The sequence below is a fragment of the Phaenicophaeus curvirostris genome, chromosome 13, assembly GCF_032191515.1.
Source record: "Phaenicophaeus curvirostris isolate KB17595 chromosome 13, BPBGC_Pcur_1.0, whole genome shotgun sequence".
NCBI classification, from domain to species: domain Eukaryota; kingdom Metazoa; phylum Chordata; class Aves; order Cuculiformes; family Cuculidae; genus Phaenicophaeus; species Phaenicophaeus curvirostris.
In genome coordinates, this window is record NC_091404.1 from 15,868,254 (window position 1) to 15,881,704 (window position 13,451).

General features: G+C 44.9%; 1 protein-coding gene across 3 annotated transcripts in view; it reads left to right on the forward strand.

The window, feature by feature from the left end:
* Positions 1-13,451, forward strand: part of PCDH19 (protocadherin 19) — a 116,278-nt gene that overhangs the window by 26,811 nt on the left and 76,016 nt on the right. For 2 of the 3 annotated variants that reach the window (XR_011338430.1, XM_069868091.1), the window contains exons 3-4: positions 785-843; positions 3,829-4,001. Coding sequence is in view for 2 of the 3 variants with exons in the window: in XM_069868091.1 (XP_069724192.1) it covers positions 785-843; positions 3,829-4,001 (232 nt within the window). In the remaining variant the exon portion in view is untranslated. The remainder of the gene's footprint in view (positions 1-784; positions 844-3,828; positions 4,002-13,451) is intronic. The other variant, XM_069868092.1, reaches the window with a different exon arrangement.

The window sequence follows — 13,451 nt, forward strand, 5'->3', positions numbered from 1 at the left end:
TGGCTCCCACCATGCAGCATCCTACCCCATGGCTCCCACCATGGCTTCCTGGGCAGTAACACCCTGATCTCTTCTCCACCTTCTGGTTGCTTTTTTTTCATTCCTTACGTACTGTGAGATCCAGAACTCCAGGGCTTTGTAATCTGAGGTTAAAAGACAGTGTTTCAAGTGCAGAGGGAGTTAGTGGGTTTTGCTTGCAAATGACAAATCCATTGACTTTCCCCACACCTGCTTTCACTCCCCTCCAACTTTTAAGCATGTCACCTATTGTTTGCTTTTTTATTAATAACAGAACCTACTGTCTCTGCAAATGAAATGATGTAAAACAAAGAAAAGTGCCTGCATTAAATTCTCCAGCAGGGGATTACCTTGCTGGCATTTACATATCTACGCAATAAATATTTTAACATGTTAATTATGCACTAATAAGAAAAATACCTTTTGAACTTTCAGTCAAATTGACACACATAGAATCGAGTCCATCAGGGAATTAAAAGCAATTAGTTTTGTAACAGAGCATAGTCACATTGTTTCTGCTCTGCAAATTGTTCTTTGGTGACCAGCCAGCCTTTTTCTTCGGTGAAAGCTGGTGGAAAGACTAACAGGGAGGAGTTTTCCACACCCAGCTCCATCCTACTCACCGGGGTCTGTCCTGTAGTGGGATGCTCCTTCCCTCCCATGGGGTTTGCTGCTGGTTTTTTATCCTGGCCCTGTAAACCCATCTGTTCCCAGTCGTGGAAAAATCAGTTTTCTAACCACCTTCTTTTTCTTTTTGTCCTTCCAGACTGAAAACTACTCCTTTGATTCCAACTACGTGAACAGCAGAGCTCATTTAATAAAAAGGTATGTAGGCTCGCCTGAAAGCGCATGGGTTTGCCCAGCCAAATCCTGATTATTTAATGTTATTCCTTACTGCGTTATATACTACTTGCTTTTTTAAATATGCAAAATGTCTCAAGAGTAATCATTTGAATTTAAAAACAGTGTTTACTTCCTATTAAGTCCCTTTACTCTTGGTTTGTGATAAAGACAGGTCTTTTCTTTTTTCATTGGCTCCTTCGCACTGGGACGTTACAGTGAGTGAGGTGGGGTGCTGTTACCCTGACAACTTTCAAATTCATAGAGTTTATTCTATTTAAATATATAGGAATAAAATGATAGATTTGGATGCTGAGATCTCCCTGCCATGTGAGGCGGGGGAAAAGAAAAAAAAATCTCATTTGGGGGCAGATAATTGGTTTGGTTAGACTCTCACTGTTTTAGTTTGAATACGAAGGCAAAACAACGCTTTGCTAAGCTTTTTTCTTCCATGGGTAAAAAGGAAATCATCAGTTCAGTTGCAACCTAGCAATTACCCTTGGGGAATTTAACTCTTTGGATAAAGTATTAGTATCCTCAGAGCTTACCAGTGGCAAAGAAGTGTTTCAGGGAGGTTAATGCTGAGGTTACCCAGTTGAACCCCACTGGGTCGTGTTAAACTCGAGGTGAGCATTCCCCTCGTGGGGTAGGTGGCCAGGCTTGCCTCTGCCTCCCCGGCTGTTTCCGAGGCAGGGAAAGGCACTGACACAGCACAATCAATACTCCTCATCAGGCCGCCGTGCGGGGCTGGGGGCTGTCTGCCAGCGCAGGATACGGGCAGCTCTTTGCCCACTCCCCTCTCCTCCCCAGGGACCAGCAGGGCGTGCGGCGGGTGAGCCGGGGCCGTGCCCATGGCCACGTCTGGTGGGCTTGTGCCCAGGAGCTCTGCAGAAGCCATCACGGTACCAGGGGTGTAATGGAGAGCAGGAGCTGGCCCTGAAGTGTTGAGATCTGATCTGAGCAGTAAAAAAATCCAATTATCTGCCTGGCTGAGATCCCATTTGTTTACATCTTAAAAATATAAGAAGTAAGGGAGCTATGAGCACGTTGTTTAAGCAGCTCGGGTTCAGCTGGTGGAGGGCAGGTATATTTGTCTGTGTGGCTCATGATGTTTAATGATGCTAATGCGATTGTGAGAGAGAAGGTTTGCCTGTGCCATGCTGCTCCTTGCCAGAGAGTCTGCAAGCATCCCAAAAAAGACCCCCGAATCTATTAATCTTCCTGTGTTCACACCTAAGATAAAGGCAAGCAGCGCTCCTGCCTGCCGCAGCAGGGCTTACTCCCAGGTTGTATTGTTTAGGAAATGCTGCCGCTGCCGATTCCCTGAGACCTGCCCATCCTTTAAAGAAGTGTCAGCCGCGGGAACATGTCGTGTGGCTGCTGCATTACAGTCTGGTTCACTGCGGGGAAGATAAATGCGTTGTAACATGGGTTGCCTGCACGTTATGAACAGCAGCTCCGTGTAGGACAGCGTTTCCTCTTGCTTTATACCTTTGTCTCGTACCTTAAGTACAACGAGTGCTGGGAATGTTGTGCAGACATCTAAGAACGAAAAATATTTTCTGTAACATACTGTGGCATCATTTTCATCCTTTGCCTTTATGAAGATGTTGTAGCTCTTCTATCTTTGTTGAGTGAATCTCCTCAAATCCAGTGCTTTAATTAATCTATTTGTACTTTTCCTGTGTTGTCTGCCTGCCTCGCTTGCTCATCTACGCGCACACAAATGAATTGTAGATTTGTAGTGCTTTCTTAACTTAAAATTCTTTGATGTCGCCTGGAATCAAAGTCAGTGGCTTCAACAGGGACATCTTTATTTAAAAGGTAATGTTTGAAGGTTTACCAATTTATGTGTATTTCAGAGTTCCCCCCTTGCGTGCTTTTGCAAAGCATCAGATGGTAGGTGGTCTGCTTGGTTTCCGTGGAGACGCAAAAGGGCTTTTAAAAGTAATGAAAATCTCCAGCTCTTTGGGGCTTTGAAGCACCAGCGCCTTCTTCCACTGCTGTTTCACCTCAAATCAGCCAGTGAGAAAGCTTGGGGCCATGGGTGCAGGTGGTTCCATAATGATAGGTGCAGATTTGTGATGCCAAGTCTGGGTGTGGAAAAAAAGCACAGGGTGGCCCCAAGGACACCCTGGTGGCAGTGCCACCTGGGGCAGGTGCACCTCGACGTGACCTCATGGCTCACAGCAGCTGGGTGCCCTTGGGCATCACCCCTTACAGGGCAGTGGGGAGCAGCAGAAGGATCCCCAGTGCAGCCAGAAATGAAACTCTTCCATCCCTCAGTCTAGGAGCTGGGGGCTGTGATGGAGCTGCTCAGCACTTGGGGGAAATTTGAGAGCAGCTCAGCCCTCAGGTCCACCCAGCAGTGGCTACGCTTGCAGGGGATGTCAAGGAGTTAACTGTCACTTCTCCTTAAAGTTGTGTGAACTTGGACCCAGAATCGCTATTTTTAAAAGTAAGAATGACATCATCATTGTGAAAAGAAATTCCTGTTTCTCGGAAGATTTTTATTTTCAAACTGCAAGAGATTAGGATTTGGCCTCTAACCTAAAAAATGAGAGTTTAGATGCTGTGTAACTTCAATATGAAGTAATAGGGCTTGATTCTAGTTACAGCAACAGCTCGTTTAATGTATGTATTGTTTAAATCTTATTTTCAAGTCTGGCTTCCCTCTCAGCTTCCATAATACCCACAGCAGCCCTGACCCACAGGCTTTCACCGTGCCTGTGGGCAGAAGCAGCCTGTGAGGTGCTGCAGGTTGGATGCAGTGTTTTGGGGTGCTGTGTGCCCACTTTTCCAGCTCTCTGTGCTGGGGAGCAGTCCCAGTCCTGGCACTAGGTGCTGGGGTGCTAGGGGACCTCCCTGTCCGTGCGGGATGTGAGGCTGAGCGGTGGTGGCACAGTCTCACCGCAGCGCCTCAGAGGCCACCCTGTCCCACCCAGTAAGTGATGGTTGTGTCTCCCCCAGCAGCTCCACGTTCAAGGACTTGGAGGGGAACAGTCTGAAGGATAGCGGCCATGAGGAGAGCGACCAGACAGACAGCGAGCACGACGTGCAGCGGGGCCTCTACTGCGACACAGCCGTCAATGATGTGCTGAACACCAGCGTCCCTTCCATGGGGTCCCAGGGGCCTGAACAAGGTGAGCCACCACTGTGCATCCTGGGATGCTACCCACCCTCCCTCTGACTTCCACATGCCCCATTCGGTGGCTCTGATGTTGCCTTGGGTGCACAGTAAGGATGCTTAGCGCTTGCTGGGGATAACGCTGTACATCGTCAGAGTGCTGGGTAGATACAAATTAATCTTCATGCTACGCCTGTCAGGTAAGCAAGCAGTTAGGATTATCCTCTATTTCACAGGCAGAAAACGCAAGGCCTTGAGCATTTGCCTGACAGCGAGCGAGCGTCGGAGTTGGGATTAGGGCAGGAATTACTGGTGCCGTGCCCGGCGCTGGTTGCTGCCAGTGTTTCTCTCTGGAGTGCAGGCAGTGCACCCTTTCCCCTGCACTCTGCTCGCTTTCTCCAGAGCTCACTCACAAGAGCTGTCCAGGCAACTTTTCTGGAAGGTCATCAGAGCATGTAGGCAATTAGTCAGGCATCCCACAAGGGATTAACTCAGGCCAGTGGGTGAGCGTTTTGTATCTTTTCACCTGAATACATGGCGGGGTTTCAGCTCTTACACATCCCTGCATGCAGGGATGAAGTCCTGCTCTGAAACCAGATCAGTATTAGCTAGAGGAAAGAAGTCAGAGGAGTTCAGCTGAGCCTAAGCCACCGTTTGTACTTGGGCGTGAATGTCGCTTTTAATGTCTGACTGATGCAAACATCCTATGCAAACATCCTGTCTTTTTCAATTAAGAAGCCTGAATGCGGTTTGGTGCTCCGGCGCAGGAGAGCCTCAGGGCGCTTGGCTATATCTTGAGATAAGCTGTAGCTGAGGCTCAACTGGAAGCCCCACTGCTAAAAGACTTAAGGATATGAAAACAAAATGCTGTGATTATGAACTGGTCTTCAGCTGTTTAATTCAATTCATGGTAAACATCATTAAAAGCCTTTGTTTTGCTGTCATAAAAGAGTCAAACGGGAGAGAGAGAGTTCTTGCCATCTGCGCCGCTGAATGTTTTCTTTTTTTCTGGAGAGAAGCTGATCGCTGTATTAATTCTCGATAGAGTCTGTTAAATGGCCGTAGTTAACCCTGTAAGACTCCGCGAGGAGGGGAACACAGAGGTCACCTACCCATTCCATGCTGCCAGCCACACTAATTGGAGAGGGATGGCATCCGCAGCGATAATGTATTTCTAGACAACCCTACTGTGGCCAAAGATGAAAAAAATTAAACATTTATATAACTGTACAGTGGCAGTTTAATTCTCTGCGGACCGGCACCGTGTCAGAGAATGCAGGCTGATAGCTATCATTTATTATTCTTCTATTACAAAGAAATGCTTTTTCATTTCGATCAGGAAGGGGTTTCCTAAGATGCATTTGCAGTAAGGGATAACTGTAGAGGCAGGAATGTTCATAATTGATTCCTGTCCTGTTGAATGGTCTGAACAACATCTGTTAATTTTTTGTCATATTCCTTCAGCAAAAAAAAAACAATCTCTATGGACTGCAGATAGGGTTTTACAGAGATTACATTTCTGATAAGTCTGCATGCTGGCTCTGTTGTGCACCAGATAACAATGCAAATGAGTTAAAGAGGATGAGTTGGAGGCAGAGCTCGTTGGAGGAGTCAAATGGAAATAAATATGATCCAATCCAGTGTAACAAGAACTCCTCATTGCCTGTAAAATATCTCCTCAAAATCAGGAGTATTTCCAGAAGGTGACTTCCAAAGGCAACCTGTGAGTCTGGCTCTCAGTCTTGTGATGGCCTGAGGGTTGATGCTCTTGGTTCTGGTTTACTTGGAGATGAAGCCGATGTGCCAGCACTTCATTGCCATCCAGCTGGACCTACAGGCAGGCAGGTGTGCTGGGTCCAGCTCTCATGTTCTGCAGAACCCATGCTGTCTCTTGCTGAGATGCAGGGAGGACTCACCTCCGAGGTTATCGAGGTGTTTGCGGGACAATGGCAGGAGCAGTGCAGATGGGGAAGGTTAGCAGTTATTGTCACAAAAGCTGAAAAAAAGGTGAAAGAGAATATTTTCTGAGCTGATTTGTTGAGCAGGGACTGCAGAAAATAATCACAAAAATCAAGATGCTGAGATGATGGTGATAACAGTGATTCCTGCATGATTAAAATGATGGTTTGGGCATAGTAGTTTGTATCAAATTTGTGTCAGAGTGGCAGAATGGGGAGAACACAGGTTCAATGCCAAGGATGCACAGGACCAGTTGCCAGACCACTGCCCCAGACACACTGTCTGTGGCTGAAAGAGCCTGGCAGCTCCTGTCCCCGTGCTTTGCCTTAACTTAACGTCTCTGCTCAAACCGTGTCTCATGCAATCCCAGAAAGGTGTGTTGGAAGGGTTGTCACAGTTTGCTCATCAGCGCTAATGATCTCCTCTGCCTTGAAGCCCAGCGAGTTGCCCCCATGGCCACGCTCTGCTGGGCTTGTAACACTATGAGTCTTTTGTGAATGGCCAACTCTCAGACTTCACGCAGATAATTCAGGAGCCTTTATCTGCTGGGTGAGTAATCCTGGATCTGCTGAGGCAGGGTGCTTGTTGATCCTTGCAGCTTGGAGGTAGGAGATGATCCCTCTGGGATGGCAATGAGGGGCTAATGTGGATCTGTCGGGCCAGCCTTTGCTTACTGAGATGCTGGATTTCCTGCTGAATGTGGCAGGCATGGGCTAGACATGGATAGGTCCAAGGTCTTTAGTGTTAAACCAGTGTGTGAGCCCAGCACTGGTGGTGAGGACCTGGCCATGGGAGCCTCAAGGACTTGCTGCAGATGGTCAGGTGGCCTCCAGGCCCTGTTCCCCCTTCACTGTCATGGTGCCACTCTTGGCTGCTAGTCCCGCTGGCAGGAGCCCTTTGAAATGACCTAGATTTCCAGAAAAATGGCAAACCATTGCATGGAGGATATCAAGCTTTAACGGGCAGCAGTAGGTCATCAGAAATACTGCCTGGAGCTCAGCCATGTCTCTTATTTTGGGAGTAGGACTTCTGCCCAGTCCCTCTTTACCTCAGGATCTTAATTATTGATTATAAATTAATCAGTTGAAAAGATGGCTTTAATTGCTGTAATATGTACCCAATTTGGAGTTCATTATCACCCAGAATTGTTTTCCTTCCCCTGCTAATTGATACCAAATGGGATGCTGAGGAAGGCTGGCACCGGGCACTGGTGCTGCTCCACCTTTTGCGATTGCTTTGCTGCTGTTTAATTGTTTGTTTGTTTGTGGAGGTGTTAAGCACTGCTAGAAGTTTATATGCACTCCTTTCCTAACTATGTCCTCAGCTGAACTTCCAAATGGATTTGTTAGAAAAAGGGAAGGTTTGAAGTGTCTGTAGGATCTCAGCAACATTTCAGGTTGGCTGGCAAAGTCTGTTGGAAGATGGGGAAAAATCCTGGTGTCCCCCTTTCTATCTTGTCCTATTTTGCTACAATATTGGATGTATTTTCTCCATGTCTTGGTGTAACCTTGACTCAAAATACGATACTGGAGGAAAATGTGATTTCCAGAAAAGAGGTGAAGTGTGCAGTGGTGCCAGGGGGAAGACCCACCATCAGCGTCACTTCTGTGGGTGATGCTGGCAGCCACAGGAGCTTTATTACCGTTGGTTCTGAAGCTCCTGGCACCTGTTCCTCCCAGCAATGTGGGGAAATCTCAGTGTGAAATGTTTTCCAACATTGCAGAGCATGGCGGTACTTTTCCTGGGAAATGGCAGCGCGGACCAGATGTTTCACAGGGTAATTGAAAATTCCATTTTATCAGAAAGCATTTGCTGTCAAAAAGTTTTATCTTTACTTCAACAAAGAGGTTGATTAGATCCCTCAGGACCTGAATTAGCATCTTTGAGGCTAGATACTATGTTTTGTGATTCAGGTAGTTATTCCTCCCTTGGTTTTGCTCGTACTGGGACTTTTTTTTTAGATCCTTTTACCCTCTTCCAAACACAGCGTTTGTGCAGGTTTGGCTTGTTTCCTTTGTGTGGATGTGTATGGCCACCTGGATTTGCTTAAATGTTTAGTATCATCTTTTTCACCTTGCCTTGAGCCAGAGTTGTACTTGTACTCCATAAGTAATAGGAGCTCTTGCCAGCATAGAAATCAGAAAGGAATTATTTCAAATATGTGTTTTTAATGATAGAAACAACAGATTTAAAACTTATCTTAATTCCTAGTGCTGGCCAGTATTTTTACCATCAGTTGTAGAAAGAAAGTCATTGGCCCAATGGAGCTGTGATTTAAAGGTAAATTTAAAGTGTTTAAGGTAAAAATAGAATCCAAATGAAAATAACAAACACACACTAATCATAAAAGAGCCAGCTTTAGAAATAGTCGCCACAGCCATAAAATAGTGAAAAAGCTTTAAAATCAAAGTGAAAGGGTTTTAAAGCAATGTCAGTAATGTGTCTCTTCAGAGAATTGCTTCTAAAAGCATCACTTCCATTTTTCTGGTGCCAGATCAGCAGTAATGGTTGGCGTGAAATGTCATCTGGAAAGACCTGATCCTGCATACATTTCCACATTTCAGTAACTTTGCTCACCTAGATGGTTTAATTGTCTGACTCTCATAAACTCCAGCAAGACGAAGGGTTCTTTGAATAGAAATGAGTTATATTTAAATGGTTATATTAAGTTGTCTTTATACTATCACACAGTACAGAAATAGGCTTGAATGTAAAGAAGGGCTGGGCACATGATATTCACTGAAACTTCTCTTGATGATTACATCCCAAATTATTCAGGTACATCATCATTTAGGGGATCAGGTTTTATCTAGAATATTCCAATTGCCTCTTATGCTCATCTCCATAGTATCTGTGTGCATTTCAGGCATGAATTGAGAACATGACTAATGGTATTAACTGGAGGCAAACACAGGCATTAGAAACTGTTGATTTTTTTTAAGCTGATTTCCAGCAGTTGTTCCACCTGCAACTCCTTTTTACTCTGTAGAAAGGCTACACAGAGAGCTGTATGAAAATGAAGACCTAAGTGACATATTCTAGGGCTTTGGAAGCTGGAAATACAGCTACATTTCTCTGGAAGTTTATACAAATTAATAAAAATGCCTGCTTTCTTGTATTCATATATGCAGCGCAAGACATAGAGTATAATGTTAGTATGTGAATGACGGCACATCCCTTAAGATGGATAAACGCTGTAAGCTTTCTTTACAGGGCAATGTCAATTACCACAGCTCTTCTGATTTCTGGATTATTGCATGGATCTCTCAGTAAAGCAGACTCAGTGAGCTCAGTGGTGCTCCCGCAGTGGCCAGCCTGGAGGGAGCAGTCAGCTTCTCAAAGTACTTTGAAACCCTAGAGAAGGATTTTTATGATGAGTAGGTAAGCTGGGCTTTGAGAAGCGGAGTTGCTTTCTTATAATTCCTACAATTTTAAATGATTACCTATTAGGTATCTAAGTTAGCTTGTGGATGGCTGCGTGGTGGTTACTGATACTTTTGTACATGCTGTCTTCATCCTTCCCGTGCTCCCACTCCTCTTCATTTTGCCCAACAAGGCTCACAGAAGGATGTAATATCTTTTATTAGATGAGTGAATCTAACTGGAAGAAAAGCTTTCAAGCACTCAAACTAACAAGTCTTTCTCCAGGATGACCCTTGTCATTGTCAGACACACAGTACAGGCAGAGTTGGGCAGTGGATCAGGCTGCCCCACCCCTGGGCTCACCTTCCTTGACTCCCACGTTGCATCACAGCAGAGCAGGGCAGTGGTCACTCGAGGAGCTTGGATTAAACGCACAGACCCTCTGACTGTCACAAACAGATCCCTTCTGTTAATTCTTTTTTAGCTCTGTAGCATTGAGCACAGCTCCGAGAAGTCCTTGCTGGAAACTGATGGTGGGGCAGGGTGACACTGAAGTCATATCCATAGCAATAAATGAACACCAATCCCTTTCTGCAACAACAGAACTAAATGACAAACAGATGTGTAAACTCTTTTGTTTGTATGAGAAGCATTATCATATTTCCCACATTCCTGGCACTCTTTTTTTTCAATTTTCAGGTTCCTTCCATCAAAGGTAATTCTTGCAATGTCTCCATCTCTGAAGTTGCTCAGTCCAGGGTCACAGGAGTTAAAACCTTTAGATCCTCAGGTCCTTTCTATGTAACCACAGAAAACATTCACCAGATGTGAATATTTTGGCAACTTTGAGAATGAAATTAAATTTGGATCTGTGCCCTGTTGTGTAGGTTTGTAATGGATGAATGATCAAACCCAGGAAGTTGGAGGGTTTCTAGCATTTTATTGTACTTTTTAATGAGATTTTGTCAAATTTAGTTTCTGCATACCCATATTTTTGCTGGGTGACTGAAGAGCAATTTATAGGAGATATGAAGAAGTGGTATTTCTGGTTAGATAGTTTTTGCTTCTATTTGTGCTTGGATTTGTTAATCGCTTCTAAACTCCAGCTCAAGCAGAAGGCTTGCAGAGAAGGTCTTTGTCAGCGTTCAGCTGAAGGATGGGACGGTGCTAATCCTGGCTCTCCCAAAGCATCCTTTTCCAAATCCACCACCCCATACTTGGATTTTCAAATATTTCTAAGATAAATAATCAGTTCAGTTGAGCTTGCAGCTTCCTTTTCCCCTATAAACAAGCCAAAAAAAGCTCATGTGGACTTTTTTTTTTTCTTTTGCCAGTAACCTCTAAGGAAACCATTAACACTTTCTGTCTCACAGCAGTTAAGACTAGCAAAATGGTCAAGGTAATGGCCATCATATTTAGCAGTAGGAAAGGTATATGAATAAAACCTAACCTTCTGCTAACACAGCAAGCCAGCACTTCCTGATCTCCTCCTGTAATCAATCTACATCGTTAATGACTCTGAAAACAGACTGAACTGCTGGGGCTGGCACCGAGAAACTTGCATTACAAACTAACCATCTCTTATTAACCTTTCGGTGTTTCCTTCACAACACTAATTAGAGCCAAATAAAACTACTGTTTGTGAAACTCTTAAGTTAAAATACAATTTTCAGAGGAAATATGGTAAACTCCAAAGCTCCTGTTTGCCTGGCCTTTCTTTTTAATTATGATGGAGGATGGCTGTTACTTGTTTAACAGAGGCTTACATGATTAATGCTGCAATGTTACTGTAATTAAAACAGCAAAAAAAGATGTGATTGGAACCCGTATAATTTACAGACATCTCGGCATTCTGGTGGCAGAGCAGCTCTAAGTGTTGCAAAGAGGAATCATAAAAATTTATTCTAATTAAAATTGCCAGATTGACTCAACAACAGGTGACTTATGTAACTTGAGCGACTTGCTTTTGGGGTGAGAAATCATCTGAAATCAGTGAATTACACAAAGCTGTCTATTATTCTACTAAATGGGAAAGTGTGTGCTTACCATGGCAACCTGCATCAATTTTGCAGCCGCTGGAAAATACAGAGCCCTTTATTAAAGGAATAATCACTGCAAACAACGCGCTGAGCCTCGTCTCTGTGGCCACAGGGTGCACGGCACAGCGAGTTTCAGAGCAGCCTTCTGGGCACGAGCAGTTGCCATCAGGTTAAATCCTGCCCTGCTGTATCAAAACATGCACTTGGCGGCTCGGGGGTGATGCGGTGCTGGACCGGCATCTCTGGAGCGGGTGATATAAATTGCATGCCTGTGGTACAATTAACTTTGTAAGTGCAGTAATGACCTCTCTTTGGACCTCTCTTAATTACAATTGCACAATGCAGAGAGTTGCGGGGCAGGGGACTGAATCTCCCCTGGGAGGTCTAGGACAACTCTCTGCAGCCAACTCTCCACAGAGACCACTCTACATGGGGAGCCACAAACCCTAACCAAAACCCTAACAATCCCTGTGTAGAGTTGACCCCAGGGAGAGTCAGTGTTGTAGAACTGGTCCCTGGAATGCTGGCTGCCACGGAGAGTTGTCTCTTTCTGCTCCCCTGGGTGCAGGGGAAGGAGCCCACCTGTCTCTGAAATATGGTGAATATGAGTGAGTGTCTAAACTGCTCCGTTTCCTGCAGGTAACTGCTGAAGGGAGACATACCACTGGGTTTGTATGTAGGATGTTTTACTAAATGATCTATGTAATAATAGATAAGTCAAAACTCTGTAATAACCGGCACCAAACAGAACTTGCAGCTTTTATCTGTCTTAAGGGAAGTGCTGCCACTCAAAACTCACGAGTGCTATGTTTTATTTCTCATACAGCATATATGAATGTAAGAGAGTAGATCTTTTTAAATGGGTCACAGAATTATTAAGAAGGTTGGTAGACTTTCCTTGTGGTAGATACGCAGGTATGCAGTGAAGCGGGCTGGGCTGGGAAGCAGGAGCATGGGGCTGTGCCAGGCTCTGTTTGGGTTTGTGTCGCCTTTGCTCAGTGATTTCCTTTTCCATCCTGTGTTTAACCCCTGTGTCTGTTTGGAAAATAAGTTCTTTATAGCAAATATATTATAGATATACACTAGCCACAATGTGTATAATCACAGTAAGCATAATATGGCCCTGTGTGTGCTGAGTATCTGTAATAGTAATGATCAGCTTTCCCCCTCTCAGCCTTAGCTCTCTTAGTGTTTTTATTTTTCAGCAGAAACCTTCTTTTGTTCCATTTTCCTTATCGTATTTTCACTGTTTTTCAAGTGTGGAGAATGACTTGCTTTGTAACCAGCTTCATTAGCTACTCGCACGTTGTGTTTCATTACCAACATCCACAGCTGGCTGCGGGTGACAGCACATGGCAGCGGGTGACCGGCGGCCACCGCAGTGTCACTTCACCTTTGGGCAGTGACAGTCACACTGGGGCAGGGAAGTGGAGTCAGGTCGAGATGGGTTGGACTTGAGGTCTGGGTTTTATACTAGTAGGACATCTGAATACATGGAATGACTAGTCGTAGCAAAAGCAGAGCTTTATCCTGAAGAAACCCTGGGCTAACATCAGTCCCTGTAGGAAAAGGAGAAAATTGTGCCACAAAAAAATAAAAAAAGAAAAAAAAAAAAGATGAAAAAGCCCTCTTTGAATTGAAGCAATAGGAAATGAAAATTGCTGAGATATACTGTCATGTGGGTAGTGGTGCTACCAACCTTGTGCTGCAGTAATTACCTCTATGCATGAAATTTGTGCTCGGCTACGACTGATTTCCCACATCATCTAGTGCCCAGGCTATATTCAATCAGTCCCAGCTGGAGAAAACTATCTTGGATCATTTGGTGAGATTTCACCACAGATGCTACCTTGTGCCTTATGGAATTGCTCAAGAGCTGTACACCCCAAAGCCTCCCTGCCACATGGGTGGAGGTGTGGGAATCTTCACCAGAGGTTCCCTGCGGCAATGGGAGTGCTGGCTGCAAGTCAGGGGGGTGCCACATCCTGGGGGGTGCTAAGCACCTGTAGCTGGTGGGAGTTAAAGGTGAGGAGCTTCTGGCCCTCTGCTCTGCTGGGTGTGTGCTGGAGATAGTAGGTTTTGTGGTTGTTCTTGCACTCTTTTAT